General features: G+C 47.9%; 1 protein-coding gene across 3 annotated transcripts; it reads right to left on the minus strand.

The window, feature by feature from the left end:
- Window positions 1-3,388: 3,388 nt before the first annotated feature.
- On the minus strand, window positions 3,389-13,608 carry PRKAB1 (protein kinase AMP-activated non-catalytic subunit beta 1). Of its 3 annotated transcripts, XM_040619860.1 has the most exons (8): window positions 13,485-13,608; window positions 13,076-13,243; window positions 10,101-10,264; window positions 8,804-8,921; window positions 8,402-8,516; window positions 6,212-6,345; window positions 5,040-5,108; window positions 3,389-4,762 (listed from the first exon to the last, which is right to left on the minus strand). In XM_040619860.1, exons 2-8 carry the CDS (start codon window positions 13,232-13,234, stop codon window positions 4,685-4,687), a joined length of 837 nt encoding a protein of 278 aa, XP_040475794.1. In that variant the 5' UTR covers window positions 13,235-13,243; window positions 13,485-13,608; the 3' UTR covers window positions 3,389-4,684. The 3 variants fall into 3 exon arrangements, with proteins under 3 accessions (XP_040475794.1, XP_008705905.1, XP_040475793.1); XM_008707683.2 differs by lacking the exon at window positions 13,485-13,608 and having other exon boundaries at window positions 8,804-8,897; window positions 13,076-13,478; XM_040619859.1 differs by lacking the exon at window positions 13,485-13,608 and having other exon boundaries at window positions 13,076-13,478.

Consider the following 13,608-nt stretch of genomic DNA (forward strand, 5'->3'; position numbering starts at 1 on the left):
AACCATGGAACTTCAGGATTTGGAGCCTTAGGCCAAAAAAAGATAATTTGCTTAATGGGACTGAAGTTTTTCTTCAGAACTGGGCCTCTTGAATCTGATTTGCTTTAGCAAATATCCATGCGGTTTGAAGTCTAAAGCATTAAGACTAGGCCTGCAGCGGTGGGAGCAGCTAAGCTTCCGCTCATAGTAACAGCTGAACAGGCCTATTCCGGTGGTGCTCAATCACTGGACTTTGCTCCCTCCCCCTAAGGACATCTGACAAGGTCTGCAGACATTTTTGATGATCACGATTGGCATCTAGTTTGTCCTAGAGTGTACAGGGCAGCCCCAGCCCCCACAAGACTCATATCAGGTCCAACCGTAACCTTGGCCTGTTCGGTCAGACTTCTCTCTGGGCAGTTTAAATAGCGCTTACGATGTCTACAGCTTGGAGACTGTGGCACTAGGCACAGTGTTTGTATGAGAAAAATGTTTTATCACTTGCCTAATCAAATACTGCTTTACTTTCCAAAGCTGGGGAGGGTGGGGCTAGTGGAAATACAGTACAGTGTTGATCGCTTGGCTTTCCCTTGAGTCTATCAATGATTAATGGAACTCTGTTTACCCTGGAAGGCTTGTTGGAGGTAGAGGAAAGAACTTGGAAAATGACTTTACTACTATAAGCAACTCAGGCTGTCTTTCAGAGGACCACAAAAAGGAAAAAGTTGACTCACAGTCCTACAATTTTCCAGATGAGATGGGTGAATTCACTCCAGGGGCGGTAGAAAAGGTAGCAGTGAGGGCTGATGTCCTCATCCAGGCAAAGGCCCTTTAGTTGTACTGAAAACAAAAAAGACTAGGAGTGGGAGCTGACCAGAGACAGGGCAGGCCCCACAGACTGGGAGCTCTGGCTGCTCCAGCTTTCAGAATCTTCTCCAAGGGTCTGACTTACTGCAGTGATGGCTCTCAGGAAGGCCCTGCAGATGTTATTACAACAGGAGGGATGATTCGGGCTTTAGAAGAAATGCACATGTGCTCGTAACTTATTTTCTCCTAAAGACAATTCTCATTGGCCTTCTGGGTCAAAAGGCTCTGGCTTGTTCCTCCACTAATTTGCTGATCAAGAGAGGTGCTAAGGAGGAATTCTTCAGAAGCTGGATGGAGATGTGAGTGGTCCATGGACTTGGATGCTCATTAATTCATTCAAACTGTTCGTAAACACTGGTGGAGAATCAGGTATTGGGAAAACTGAATGCAAGTTCAGAAATCAAAGTGTGCTCATCTAGAAATTATTGGAGTTTAATCAAATGACATTTTACTCTTCCCTAAAGTGGTTGTCTCTGACCTCAGTCATGGATGAGATCACTGTGATATTTGGGATTTTTAATCTTGGTTTTTGGAGTTTGGAAGTTTCCTACTTGAGTGAGTTGAGGGGCTGTCATTTCTTCCTTTCTGGCCTCCTGACTTCCTTTTCGTGGCCATGTCCCATCCATGCTGTAAAGGCTCTGTGGCTCCCAGCACGAAAGGAGTCCTAGGCCGATCTAGTGCTAGTCCAACCCGTTTTCTCAGGGGAGGAAGTCAAGCTAAGAGAGGCCGTGTGACCTGCCCCAGGTCACACAGCCAGTCAGCACCTGAACTGCTGAACATCCCTAATCTCATTCTAGCACCCACCCTGGAGGGGGTGGTGGGGGAACAGCGAGTCCGACGTGAGGTTTGGCTTTGACCTGGTGAGGTTAGCACGACTGACTTCCCTCACATTTATACCGGTAAGTGAAGCCAGAGAAAGGACTTTGCCTGGGTCCTTTGATCTTTGGTTTCAGTATTTTGACATATGGTCCTCTTGACCCAATACCGTTTTACATGGTAGTAACGTGAAGGCCTTACCTTTGGCTCCATAAATTCATTTGTATATACATTTCCGGAGGGAAGAATGTATCTTCATTCAAAAGCAATTCGGGTTAAGCTTTAACCACAGAACCAGTCCTCACCCATCGTGGGAATGCTAACAGCGAAGGCGCTGCCCGGGTCATAGGACACTTCACTTCTACATTCGGCTTTGCCCCTGTGATTTGGGTCTCCTTTCCCACAACCGTGAAATAATTTCCATTACCTTGGGTATCAAGTCTTTCACTTGGGCCTGTAAGCAATCTTCTGAGCTGCAGGAGACTTGCTTTGTATTGCCTTTTAAAGAAACCTAAGTCTTTTAGACACAGCGACAGCTGTAGAGAATGCTGAGACCATGGCTCCAGGTGGTGGCTGTGCCCGCATTTCCACCATAGTGGCACCTCCTTCGGGAGTCCTCTGCAGCCACTGGGCTGCAGAGGGCTCTTACAGGGTCTCCTGGCTCCCAATTAGTTTTTACATTGGATTTCCAATCCATGCTGTTTCCCCCACAGCCTGGGGCGGCTGGCTTCTTCTGAGCTGACTCAGGCTGGCAGTCAGCTTCTCTAATGCCCCCTCACAGAAAGGGCAGTGCTGTTCTGGACCAAGTCACGCAGGGCCCCACCACTGGCCGCCCTCTGTCCCCACCACGGACCTAGAGGCTGTGCTCACAGCTCGCCAACACGGCAATGCTCTCTGGCTTCTGGTGCTTGAGTAGGTCCCTTTCATTCTTTCGAGCTTAGGTGTGTATTTTCAATTGTATTTTTTTAAAACTCTATCCAGTTTTTGAGAGAGGATTTTTGCATGTTTCCATAGTTTACTTAAATAATCTCTATAGTCCTTAAAATCTAGGGTTCCCACATCACCTGGGTTTTCAGCGAAGTAGCTAATTACTGAGGCAGGAATGCTTTCTAGGCTACCCTCCACCTCCAGTGAACCAAATGACTGAGGTTCGTTCTCGTAAACTTATTTCAATGCTTCCTGATGCCTGGGAAGGAAAGGCTTATTAAAAGAACATCTGTAATCTTTCATCTTTTTTGGTAGAACAAACAGAGCTCCTTTTAGCTGATGGGAACAACTCTGATTCCAGAATGTCCTGGTGTCTTTCAAAGCCGGTGTCAAGATCCCAGGCTCCCGTGGTGCTTACTGATGAGCAAGAGGTGGCAACACCTCTGACGTGGGGATGCCACCGACCTGCCCAAGCTGGGAACCTTCACTGTCGCCTCTCCTTGGCTTCCCCTCATGACTCAGTAGTTCAAAGGAGCTCAGTTTTACAGGCTCCTTAACAGCCTTCCAAATTCTGCGTGCAAAATGGATGGGTCAAGGGAATGTTCCTCCGCCCTGGGGACAGGGACAGCTGGAGCTGCCCTGTCACTCACTCCGGAGTACCACAAGGATGGGACCATTTTCAGTGAGTGCTGATGTATGATAAAAGATTAAAAAAGCACTGTGCTAAGTAAACCTCTGGAAGAGTTCCAGTCTCTTCTCCAAACGACGGAATAAAATCAAAGCTTCCTCCAAGAGCACGTCCCGTTATCTTTACAAAGCTTTATTGAAACCTGTACGTCAAGGTGACAATAATTCAGTGTTTGGAAAACAGTAACAAAAAAAGGGTATCCCAGACTCAGGTTTACCAAATAAATACTGGAAACCAGGGAGCACGTTCCTCCATCTCCCAGCAGGAACACAGGGCATAACAATAGCTTCTGCTGACTTGGGGACAGGAACCCGTGCTAATGGGCACATCTGCAGCATCTCCCCGGAAACCATGCCGAGTGTAAAAAAGGTTTGCTTTGGTCCAAAGGATGTCTTCCTGACACAAATTTAGACGGCTGCTGTCAAGTTCTAAGGTCCTTCCAGAATAAGCAGCAGCAACTGCTACTGCCTTCACTGCTAGGTAGACGGAGGTCCTGAGCAAGATGGCACAGGCTAGGGGAGGGTGCTTCTGCAAAGTTTTCATGGTAACACTGTCACCTCATTACGATTAGAATAAAAAGCTGGACAACCCTCCAGCTAACAGTGGTCAGTCCTCAGGATCATCCGGCTTGATGGAGAAATCCGGCAGCAGTTTTCAAAGTGTGTTCTAAAAACAGATTATTGCTGAATACAGTTCACATGATCTATATTCTAGTTGGGGTGATTTTAAAAAATGCCCTAAGGCCACAGAGTCAGCCACCTCTGGTTTAAAACAAAAGTACTTAGTGCACATAAGCATAAGAAACAACTGTAAATCTTCATCTGGAAATCAGACAGGTTCTAATTTCTATAGAAATTGTACCTCCCTGGAGCAGAGAACAGGAGACCATCTATTGCTTTGATTTCAGAGGACTGGTACTTGCTGTTAGCTCCACGGCCAGGCCTCAGCAGGGACAAGCGGATGGTCTCAAAAACACGTATGATTAGCAATTTCTGTGTGGCCTCGGTCCCTGCTTCCCGGATTTTACCAGCAAAGTGGCTAGTGTTCATTTTTGGCTTAAGAAGAATCTCCACAACCAGTTCCGAGGATGTCTGTTCAGAAGTGCACCTGTCCTCATGCCCCGTGGCGTGGGGGTACAGGCCTCCTGCCTTCCCTCCCTCCATTCTCAGCACTGCTGAGCCCGAGGCTCACAGCCACGGGTGCTAAGAGGACTGTTACAGACCGAGGCGCTTTGGGAGCTGCCGTGCCTGGAACAAACCTTCAAGCAGGACTACGGTGGGTATGTAATGTCTTATAAAGAGTGTGAAATGAAAAATGTACAGTCCGTTCCCTCTGGTGGAAAGCATGCACGCGTGGAGCCCAGGAGTGCACACCGTTCCCTGGGGCCCACCGCTGGCTCCCAGCTCTTCATATGGGCTTGTATAACAAGGTGGTGACATACTTTTTCTTGTATCGGTGGGTCGCGCTGAGCACCATCACTCCATCCTGAGGAAGAGGGTGGAAATGATCAAAGGCAGGACTAAGTTAAGGGCTCAAACTTTAGCGCAGGCGCGCGCGCGTGTGTGCGCACGTGTGTGTTTGAATCATCAAGGGGGCTTAATAAAGAGAGTCCTGTTCTGTCTTCAGAACCGGAGCCTGTGGGTCTGCCTAAGGTCCCAGAAGCTGCCCCCCTCTGACAAGTACTCCAGGTAATTCTGTCGCTAGGGGACCTCAGAGCACACTTAGAGAAACACAGCTCTATCAGCCCCAAACATGTCATTACCTTGATGGAAAGCGCGTAAAGGTGGTTCAACATGACATGGTTGGGCTCAGGGAGCAAAGCTGGATCACACTGGGGGGGGAACAAAAGCAGATGGTCAGCATTTAGGATTTGGAAATGAAGAAGGTTCTTCGTTTTATTTCACAGCAGTGGGTATCAACAGAAAAGAGGCAGGCTCTCATGCCTCTTTCTGCTTAAGCTGGACAGTATAGGGCTTGTCTAAGAGGACAGGTGAGGTGAGGGGGGGTCATGCCTCATACTCCAACTAAGGGGAGCTCCCTGCTTGCCTGCTGGATACATTGGTATGTGTCTCGATCAGGCTTTACCTTGGCCTCTAAAGTGTGGGCCATGATTCTGTCCTCATTGAAAGAGAAGCAGGAAGAAAGAGCTGTCCAACGAGTGCACTCTAGAGAACGCAGCAAGATAAATCTAAACATTTCCGAGTAGTGGACTGCAAGCTCATGTCTATAAGACTCAGGGAGCATGAAGAATGAAATGGATAATGGGGGGGGGGGCTGCACGTCTGCATCCAGCTCTTCAGCTCAGCACGCAGACACCCACTTGTATGTGGAGTCCAGAGCAGCGGCACGGTTACTTTACCACCTCACAGACATGTGAATTTTAGGGGACAGCTTGGACAAAGCACAAGAACACCCAGATTCCTGAGAATGAGGGCCATGCTGTGCGTATCTACTTAAATGGAATGGGGTGCTCTTCAGGATCCAGGAGGATATACACTTCTCCTTGCAAGTGATATCAACGTCCCAGAGAAAACGTGTGTTACCCAGATTCCCCAAATTTGGATCCAGGAGCGCTGATGTTTCTGAAAGCAATCTGGTGATTTCGATTCTAAAACTTGGGGGGCCCAGAGGAGGAATTCCATTCGGTAGCTTACTGAGAAGGGGTGGCTATGTATTTCATCATGGAATGGGGAGAGGCAGGAGTGAAACACAAGAAAGACAAGTTCAGAAAGTCTCTGTGTGATGGGAAAGCAGCACCCACACTCGGGGAACATCTTGCTCTAGCCCACTCCCACAGCGGAGGGGGACCCTGGCCGTTAACACCGATGGGCAACCAGAAACCTTTTCACCAACTGCTTTCCAAGAGGTGGTCAGAAAGGGGAACAGCAGAACACGACCGTGGAGGATGGTCCTGGCAGACGCCTGTGTACTCACAGAAATCCCCGTGTCCTTGTTCAGGATGACCTGGAGCAGATGTGGAGGGAGAATGGGGGGGGCTTTAAACCGTTCTTCTGGCTTTGAGACATACGGCTCCTGATGGTAGGGTCCCGGTGGGGAGCTGGATAGCTCTGTTGGGAGATGGTGACAGGACACTGACTTTGAAAATGGTGAGTTTCAGGAGCGGTCTCGTTGAATTTGTGGCATCGTTGTCCCCTCAATAAAGATTCTTATTCCCTTGAAGAATATACAGTCCCCAAGGGTGAAAAGTAGAGGCAATGAGAAAACCCTTCTGGAACTTGGGTGACTGGCATAAAATTCAGCAGCAAGCTCAGATGCCCTGGCGGCAGACAGCGGTGGGGGCGAAGCTGGTGATTCTGGGTCAGACCAACAAGGAAGCTGCTCACAGTAACCTAACCTGACAGGCCCCTGCACAGGAATGCTTCTCGCCTTGGGCCGGCCCGGCAAATACCACAAAGAAGCTCAGGGCTTCAAGTGAGGCTTAAGCAGCCAAGCCCAAGGTCTGAGCTCCACCAGCCAGAATAAAACAGAAGATAAAGCAGCCTGTGTATACAGAAACAGTGGCAAAAACAGGTTATACAAGGCCCATTTCAAACCTAAAACCAAAAATAAAAAAATTGAAAATCTGATCTCTCAGCTTCCTTTCAAACTCTTGAGTGTCTTGATTACACTGATATATTAAGAAGTTTCTAGAAGGGCAGTGTTTCATAAGGTTAGAGGCAGCTCGCTTAGCAACGTTTGGCCACCTGGAAGGGACTGAGCAGTTACTCAAGGGACGCCTGGGACGGGTTCTGGTCGCCTGGGCCTTGGGGCCGTCCAGAAGAAATCTGATGCGCTCTGGCTCTGCCAGTTCCCTTGACGTCATTTTCTAGGGTACAGGCTCCCTTCACACGACCCAACCATACGACAGCAGGAAGTTGACAAATGTATTAAGTGCAGAAAACTGAGCCATTGGGAGTAAAGATGTATTTTTAAGAAAGTGGGTATCTGAATATGAAGCCTGATGTTGGTTTACTGGCAGTGAGGGGTCAGTTTTCTTTCCCCAGGTGGTCTATGCTGCGGAAACTTGACTAAAAGCTTTGGTACGTGGCCTAAAATTACACTTATCAGTAAGTAGGGGATATTTGGGCATTTTCTCCATCCCCCAATTCCCACCTACTAAAAAGAAATAAATGACTTCTTGAAAAGATTAGTTAGCTAGCTATCCAGAGAGAACACTATTTTTGGATTTCCAATTCCTGCTCAACAAGCTGGCTTTTCAGCCAAGCAAGCCCACCACGGTCAATTTACCACTGTGGTTTCTGAACTGATAAGAGTAAGAGATCCTGGTGGCAGAAGCTCCAGGCCCAGCCAGGTACAATGAAGAACGATCCTGTAAACTGAACTGAACCCATCTTGTTCGATTAGCAGGTACAATCCTGGGCAATCTTTCCGCTGCCTCCCACAGGGGTCCAGGAATTATTTAAGCCCGTGCAAGAAGGGGCAGTGAAGCTGGCATGGACACTTTAGATTACAACACATCATTGCCCCTGAATTCCATGTATTGTTTCTTCCTGTGGATTTGGATGGAAAGCAATTTACTGAAAGCTTGACGACTGGCTGACTCTTGGAAGACGGGAAAGTTTTACTACGCTGGTTGCACAGTTAGCCTGTTTCCTGTGATGAGCCTTCGTCTCCCCCAAAGGGATTCTGAGAAGGTGCTGATATACCACATGAGGTCACGGAGGTGTCCATTTATCACCTGTCAGGCTGAAACTCTTTAGGCAGGCACCTCGAGCAGGTCGGGAGTGGGCAGGGAGCTGGCAGGCTTCCCCTGAGCTGGCTCATCACCAACCGAATGCAACTTTCCAGGGCCCCTTGGGCCTTGCCCCTGGCACGAGATCAACTTCTGGTTCTGTTTCCACAGTCTACTCTCTGTGGCTAAGCAGACCTACTGAATACTGGAGATGACCAAAAAAATGACTTAGAGCTCCCTTGGGCTGGATTTCAACAACCTGACCCGACAAGAGTTAGGAATTACTTTTGTGGCTCTTTAGGGAGCTACAAACATCCACCCGACTGGGCAGCAGCTTGAGCTCAAGAGTGAGAGACAAGAGAAATAAGAGTATTTCTAGACTGCACAGCCCCCACCTACACACACGTGGTATAAAATAACTGTGTTCATACCAGACACATCGGAGCACTTTTGGGAATCCACCATTAAAGCATCAAATACTTCAAAGTCAGTTTTCTTCACTTGAATGATGTTGTTAACTGTGCCAAGCTGGCTGGTTACTACTGGCTGGGAAGAGACAGACAGGCACAAATCATAACGTGGAAGGTCTCTGGAGTTATTCTTTAGAGGATTTAGACTTCTGGGCTGGCAGGTCTCATCTCCTGGCTCATGAGCCAATCTGCTCGCCTCCGTCAAGTTTGCCCGTAAGTCTGACTATCAGCACTGCTACCTAGCTCAGCCGCACGCGGGGACTTTTACCAGTGGGACAAAGGGACCTGGCACAATCGGTAAGGGAAAGTGGTTTGTCTGGACTGTGCAGGCAGTCAGAGGACCAAGGGCAGGAGGAAGAGTACCTCGGAAGGGTCATGCGTCCACTGACCATCCACAAAGAACTTGTACTGATGCTCTCCTTCGGGCAGGTCCAGGATGGCTACAAAGTTATTGTGGCTGCAAGGAAAAAGGATGCAGAGGCTTTCAGCTGGGTGAGCTGCCCTCCTAAGCTTACTGACAAATCAGTCGTCGAACAAAACCCGACCTTTCCATGCGAAACCAAGAGTTCAGCTGCAAAATAAACATTTTTAACCACTTTAGTCAGTTCAGTAGAATGATCCCAATCTAGAAAAGCTGTAAGGAAGCAGCAATGCAAGAGGTTTCCCGGACGACTCACTTTGCTCAAATGCAGGAATAATCTGCCTTCCTACCAGCAAAAGGTCAACAAACAGGCATGTATCTTTTTCAGGCTGCACGCAAAACACCGCTCACGTGGAGGACAGCAGTGCCACGTAAACTGCGTGCTGCAGTTTTAGTCTTTGTCAGTCTGCCTTGGGCCGGAGATGGGACTGATTTCACAGGATCCACAAATAGGTCTCTAAAGAAACCTGCTTCCCTATTAAAACAAGGTTCCAGGAAGACTCTTTGTTTTGTTCCCCGGACTTAAAAGGACTTGTAACTGTGCTGAGTGTCTCCCTCCTACACCGACATCAGCCCTGGGAAAGCCTGAGGTCTGAGGCAGCAATCGGGCCTGACCCAGCAGGGCATACTCTCTGCCTGTTTCATCAAGAACACTCACTAGTGAAGACGCTTTCTCAGTAACAGTTGGAGACGGAAGGCCATGCTAGGATTCCTGATCACGTGTCTTACTACGGGTTTGCTAATGATGCCTACAGAACAGGTGCCTTCCAAACAAAAGTAATACATGGAGAGGCAAAGTGAGAAGGAACCCCGGAGATTATCTGCCCAACATTCCCTTCCTACAGATAGAAACACTGGGACTCAGGGGTCACCGAGATGTGAGCTCAGCCAATGTGGCCTCAAATCCTGGTCTTGAAGATTCCCAGCCCAGTGCTCTCTCTTCACTGCACTAGGAATAGACCTCTCTCTTTCTGCAGAAGTCCTGCCTAAACAAACACATAGCTGCATATCTGAAGTCAAAGATGTCCGTGAAATACTCATTGCTAAGAGATGTTTTCTTCTAAGTGTGCTCTAAACCTAGAGACTAACTGGGTGTGAGATGTGAACCCTGTGAATTATTAAGCAAAGTTATTTTCCATTTAGCATCCATTTTATAAACACATCCTTTTCCATTCCCCATTTAGAAACTATAGGATCCCTGGATTAAGACAAATATGTGAATACTGCCCAAGTAGTTACCTTCTCGTGAGGGGAAGTTTACTCCAGTTGTTGAAGGACCCAGATAAGTAAACTTCCTTTCCACCCCCCGTCCATCGAAACACTGTTGGCCGAGCCTGGGCAGGGGCTTTATCATTCACTTCCAGATCATGCTGCCAAGCCAGGAATTCTTCCTTCTCTGGAGCCTAGAAACGGAACAGTTTACTCAGGGACAGGAAGCCATCAGGGAGCTCCCTACAATGGACGGTTACCCTAATGTAGACAATTCATTCTAAAGAAGCAGCGATTACTACTAGGTTCATATTCAAGCTCATTAACTTAATAGCTGTGCCTTGGTTTCTCCACTTGCAAAACAGAGATAACAAAAGGAACTATTTCTTAAGGTTGCTGTGAAAGACTGACAGGGTCCACGTGAATTGCTCTGCATAAGCAACTCACACTTGGTGAGTACTTAATAATTATTAGCTATTAATATTATTATTAAAGAGATCTACACCAAAATTTTAGTAGAAACTACAGAACTCACTTGGAAGAGGGTACAATGAATTCAAGACCAGATAAGATACATGTCATCTTCTTCCCTTAATTAACAAGATTTGAAATACACAAAAATTTATTAGGGACAATTCCAGAGCTGTCAACTTGAAAACTCACAAATCCAGATTCTAAGAGAAAAAAATATTCAAAGTGCTGTCCAGGCACTGGGAAGAAAAGGATAAGGCACAGACTGACCCTCCGTATGGCAAACGTTAGCTTCTAAGAGCAGGAAGTGATGTATAACTGAGATATTCCAAAATAAGAGAGAAATAAACACACCAAACTCTGGGGGAAATATATGTGCTTTTGGATCTTAAACATATTTCCTAGTCAGAAGCCCAAGACATTAAAAGAGTGGGAGTTCCAGCTGGGAGAGACCCTTAAAGGTGTTGCTGAGCGAGCTTCTAAGACCTTCATTTCAAATACTGACTGGAGTTTATCTTTTTTTTTTAAGATTTTATTTATTTCAGCGAGAGAGAGCACAAGCAAGGAAGAAGGGCAGAGGGAGAAAGAGAAGTCGGTTCCCTGCTAAGCAGGGAGGCTGACATGGGACTTGATCCCAAGACCCTGGGATCATGACCTGAGCCAAAGGCAGAGGCTTAGCTGACCGAGCCACCCAGGCGCCCTGACCGGAGCTGATCTTAAATGACGTCTGCTTTTTTTAAGATTGAACAAGATCTACAGATTAAAGAATAATAGACTGGAATCACTTGCCACTGAGAAGGTGATAACTAACCACAGCCAAAATAGTGAACTAGTGTAGCTAAAATAACCCATGACTTTTTTGGGAGTATAGGGCATTCAATCCAGTGTCTGCTACATCATTTCAGTAACTTCTGAGGAAGTGATGATGGACACTATTTTTTTTTTAAGATTTTTATTTATTTATTTGACAGAGAAAGACAGCCAGTGAGAGAGGGAACACAAGGAGGGGGAGTGGGAGAAGAAGAAGCAGGCTCCCAGTGGAGGAGCCTGATGCGGGGCTCGATCTCAGAACGCCGGGATCACGCCCCGAGCCAAAGGCAGACACTTAACGACTGAGCCACCCAGGCGCCCCGACACTATTTAAAATCATTATCCACAAGATCCTCTGTATGCTAAACGTTTCTTGTAGGAATTCTGGAGCAGCAACAGAACAACAGATACTTCTAGAAGAAAGTAGTAGGGTTCTTACGGTGTCTTAAATAGCCATCCTTGGGTCACAATTATTTCTGGGGGAAAGGATATCAAGTCACTGGAGAAACAGGATTCCAAAGTTCACTTTGCACACAGGTCCTCAGGAATGCAACAAATTGAGAAAGCAAGAGCAAATCACAGGACGGAAGGCCCAGTAAAAGGCTCTTTATTTAGACTCAAAGCCAAGATCCAAGTGAGGATTTAAGATAATGTGAACACCAAGCCCAACACCTGAGAAAAAATATGAGTACAGGTGGAATGAGTTGCCAGGCAATTAGCCTAATAGGCAATGATGATTAATATGCAACTGGATACTAACAGAGAATATGCTGGGCTGGGGAGACACCTTGATTTTTCCTGAACCTACTCTGTTGCATTGTCCTTAAGGGATCAGTTCTACCACATACTTATCAGCTGCCAGAACCAAGTGTCCGTGGTTCTGGACACCAGGCGTGGGCCCTGCAGCCGGAAACAAAAGACCCCATCAAGTAAGTCAGCATGCATGTCGCTGAAGCAGGAGTCAAGACTCATCTTCGAAGTTTTGATGAATTAAAGCAGACTATGGTAGGATGTCCAAATGTGGCCTGCAAAAATGTCTGCTTTGGTCTCTTTAAAATCTTAAGTCATATTTACACAATAGGAGAGAGAAGGTGAGTAGCAGCTGGCTGCCCCCCTTTCAGACTGACACTTCACTCACCCACTGACCTCCAAAAGTGGATTTACTTTTCTATGTCTGCTCTAAAGTAGCCTGTGTGAACTAAAGGTTTCAGTTAGAATGAAACACCTCTGGCAACTGCAGTCAGCTGTGTAACTGCTTTTGGCTTACTCATGTGCTCTGGGTTATCTCCAAAATCGACAATAAATTGCAAAACCAGCTACTACAAGAAGTGTCAGTTTTCGTAAAGGTGAGGAAAAATCTCTCAAAGCTGTGAAACTAATTATACCTAAGAGGAGAGCAGAGACTGGGGCTCACCTGCTGCTAACTCAACGATCTTAATTAATTAAGAATTTGAAACGCTGTCCCAGAGCTGCTTTCGCCTTAATGATGTTAAACGAAGTCAGCTCCTCTTCCCTCGGGGTGACTTTCTCATCGGTAATTAGACACAGGTTCCTGGACTGCTAAGAGGGCTCTTACAGGACCATCTGGCTTTTAAGAGCACGGAGTTAAGTATCACCTCCCTCCCACTTCCGATGAGTTTTAGAGGGGATGTGGCGGGGAATCTAGGAGAGGGTTCCTCCCCTCCACATTAGTCAAGGGGAGCCGGATTCCCCCACCCCCTCACCTTGATTTCCTCGGAGTGGAAGAGGTCGGCGTCCTCGGGGCTGTCCATCAGGATCTTGGGCCTGTCCCCATCCTTGGCGCCCCCCGAGCTGTCCCTTCGCGGCGTCTTGTGGCCGCCCTGCCGCTCCAGCGCGGCCCGCTCGCTGCTCGTGTTGCCCATGGCGGGGGTCTGCGGGGACACCGGGAAGCCGGACGGGGCCTCACTCCAGGGAAGGGGCAGGGGACTCCTGCAACCAGGAGGTCACAAGGACTCCGGGGAAGGAGTCCGAGCCCCGAGTACCACACCCCTCGGGGCGAGGGTTCCGGGCCGGTAGCCGGTGTGTTGCGGGTGAGGACTGCCCAGGTTACCCAACCGCGCTTAACCCAAGAAGCCCGAAAATAACCCGACACTTTCCCAACAACTCCCCCACCTCTTAGCAACTTCCGCTTCCGGCGCGTCTGCTAGTCAGTCGGGATCCGGGGTGGGGGCGGCGGCGGCCGGCGAAGCGCGTTAGGCTAATTCGACTTCAGTTCCGCTTCCGGTCCGGATTGGCG

Source organism: Ursus maritimus, unplaced genomic scaffold, assembly GCF_017311325.1.
Source record: "Ursus maritimus isolate PB19 unplaced genomic scaffold, ASM1731132v1 scaffold_33, whole genome shotgun sequence".
NCBI classification, from domain to species: domain Eukaryota; kingdom Metazoa; phylum Chordata; class Mammalia; order Carnivora; family Ursidae; genus Ursus; species Ursus maritimus.

Coding starts and splice junctions, on each gene's coding strand:
- PRKAB1 (XM_040619860.1), bottom strand. CDS start 13,234: ATGGGCAACACGAGCAGCGAGCGGGCCGCGCTGGAGCGGCAGGGCGGC. Junction 8,517..8,803: donor GGACGCATGACCCTTCCGAG/GTACTCTTCCTC, acceptor GTCTCTTCCCAG/CCAGTAGTAACCAGCCAGCT. Junction 4,763..5,039: donor TTTACGCGCTTTCCATCAAG/GTAATGACATGT, acceptor CCTCTTCCTCAG/GATGGAGTGATGGTGCTCAG.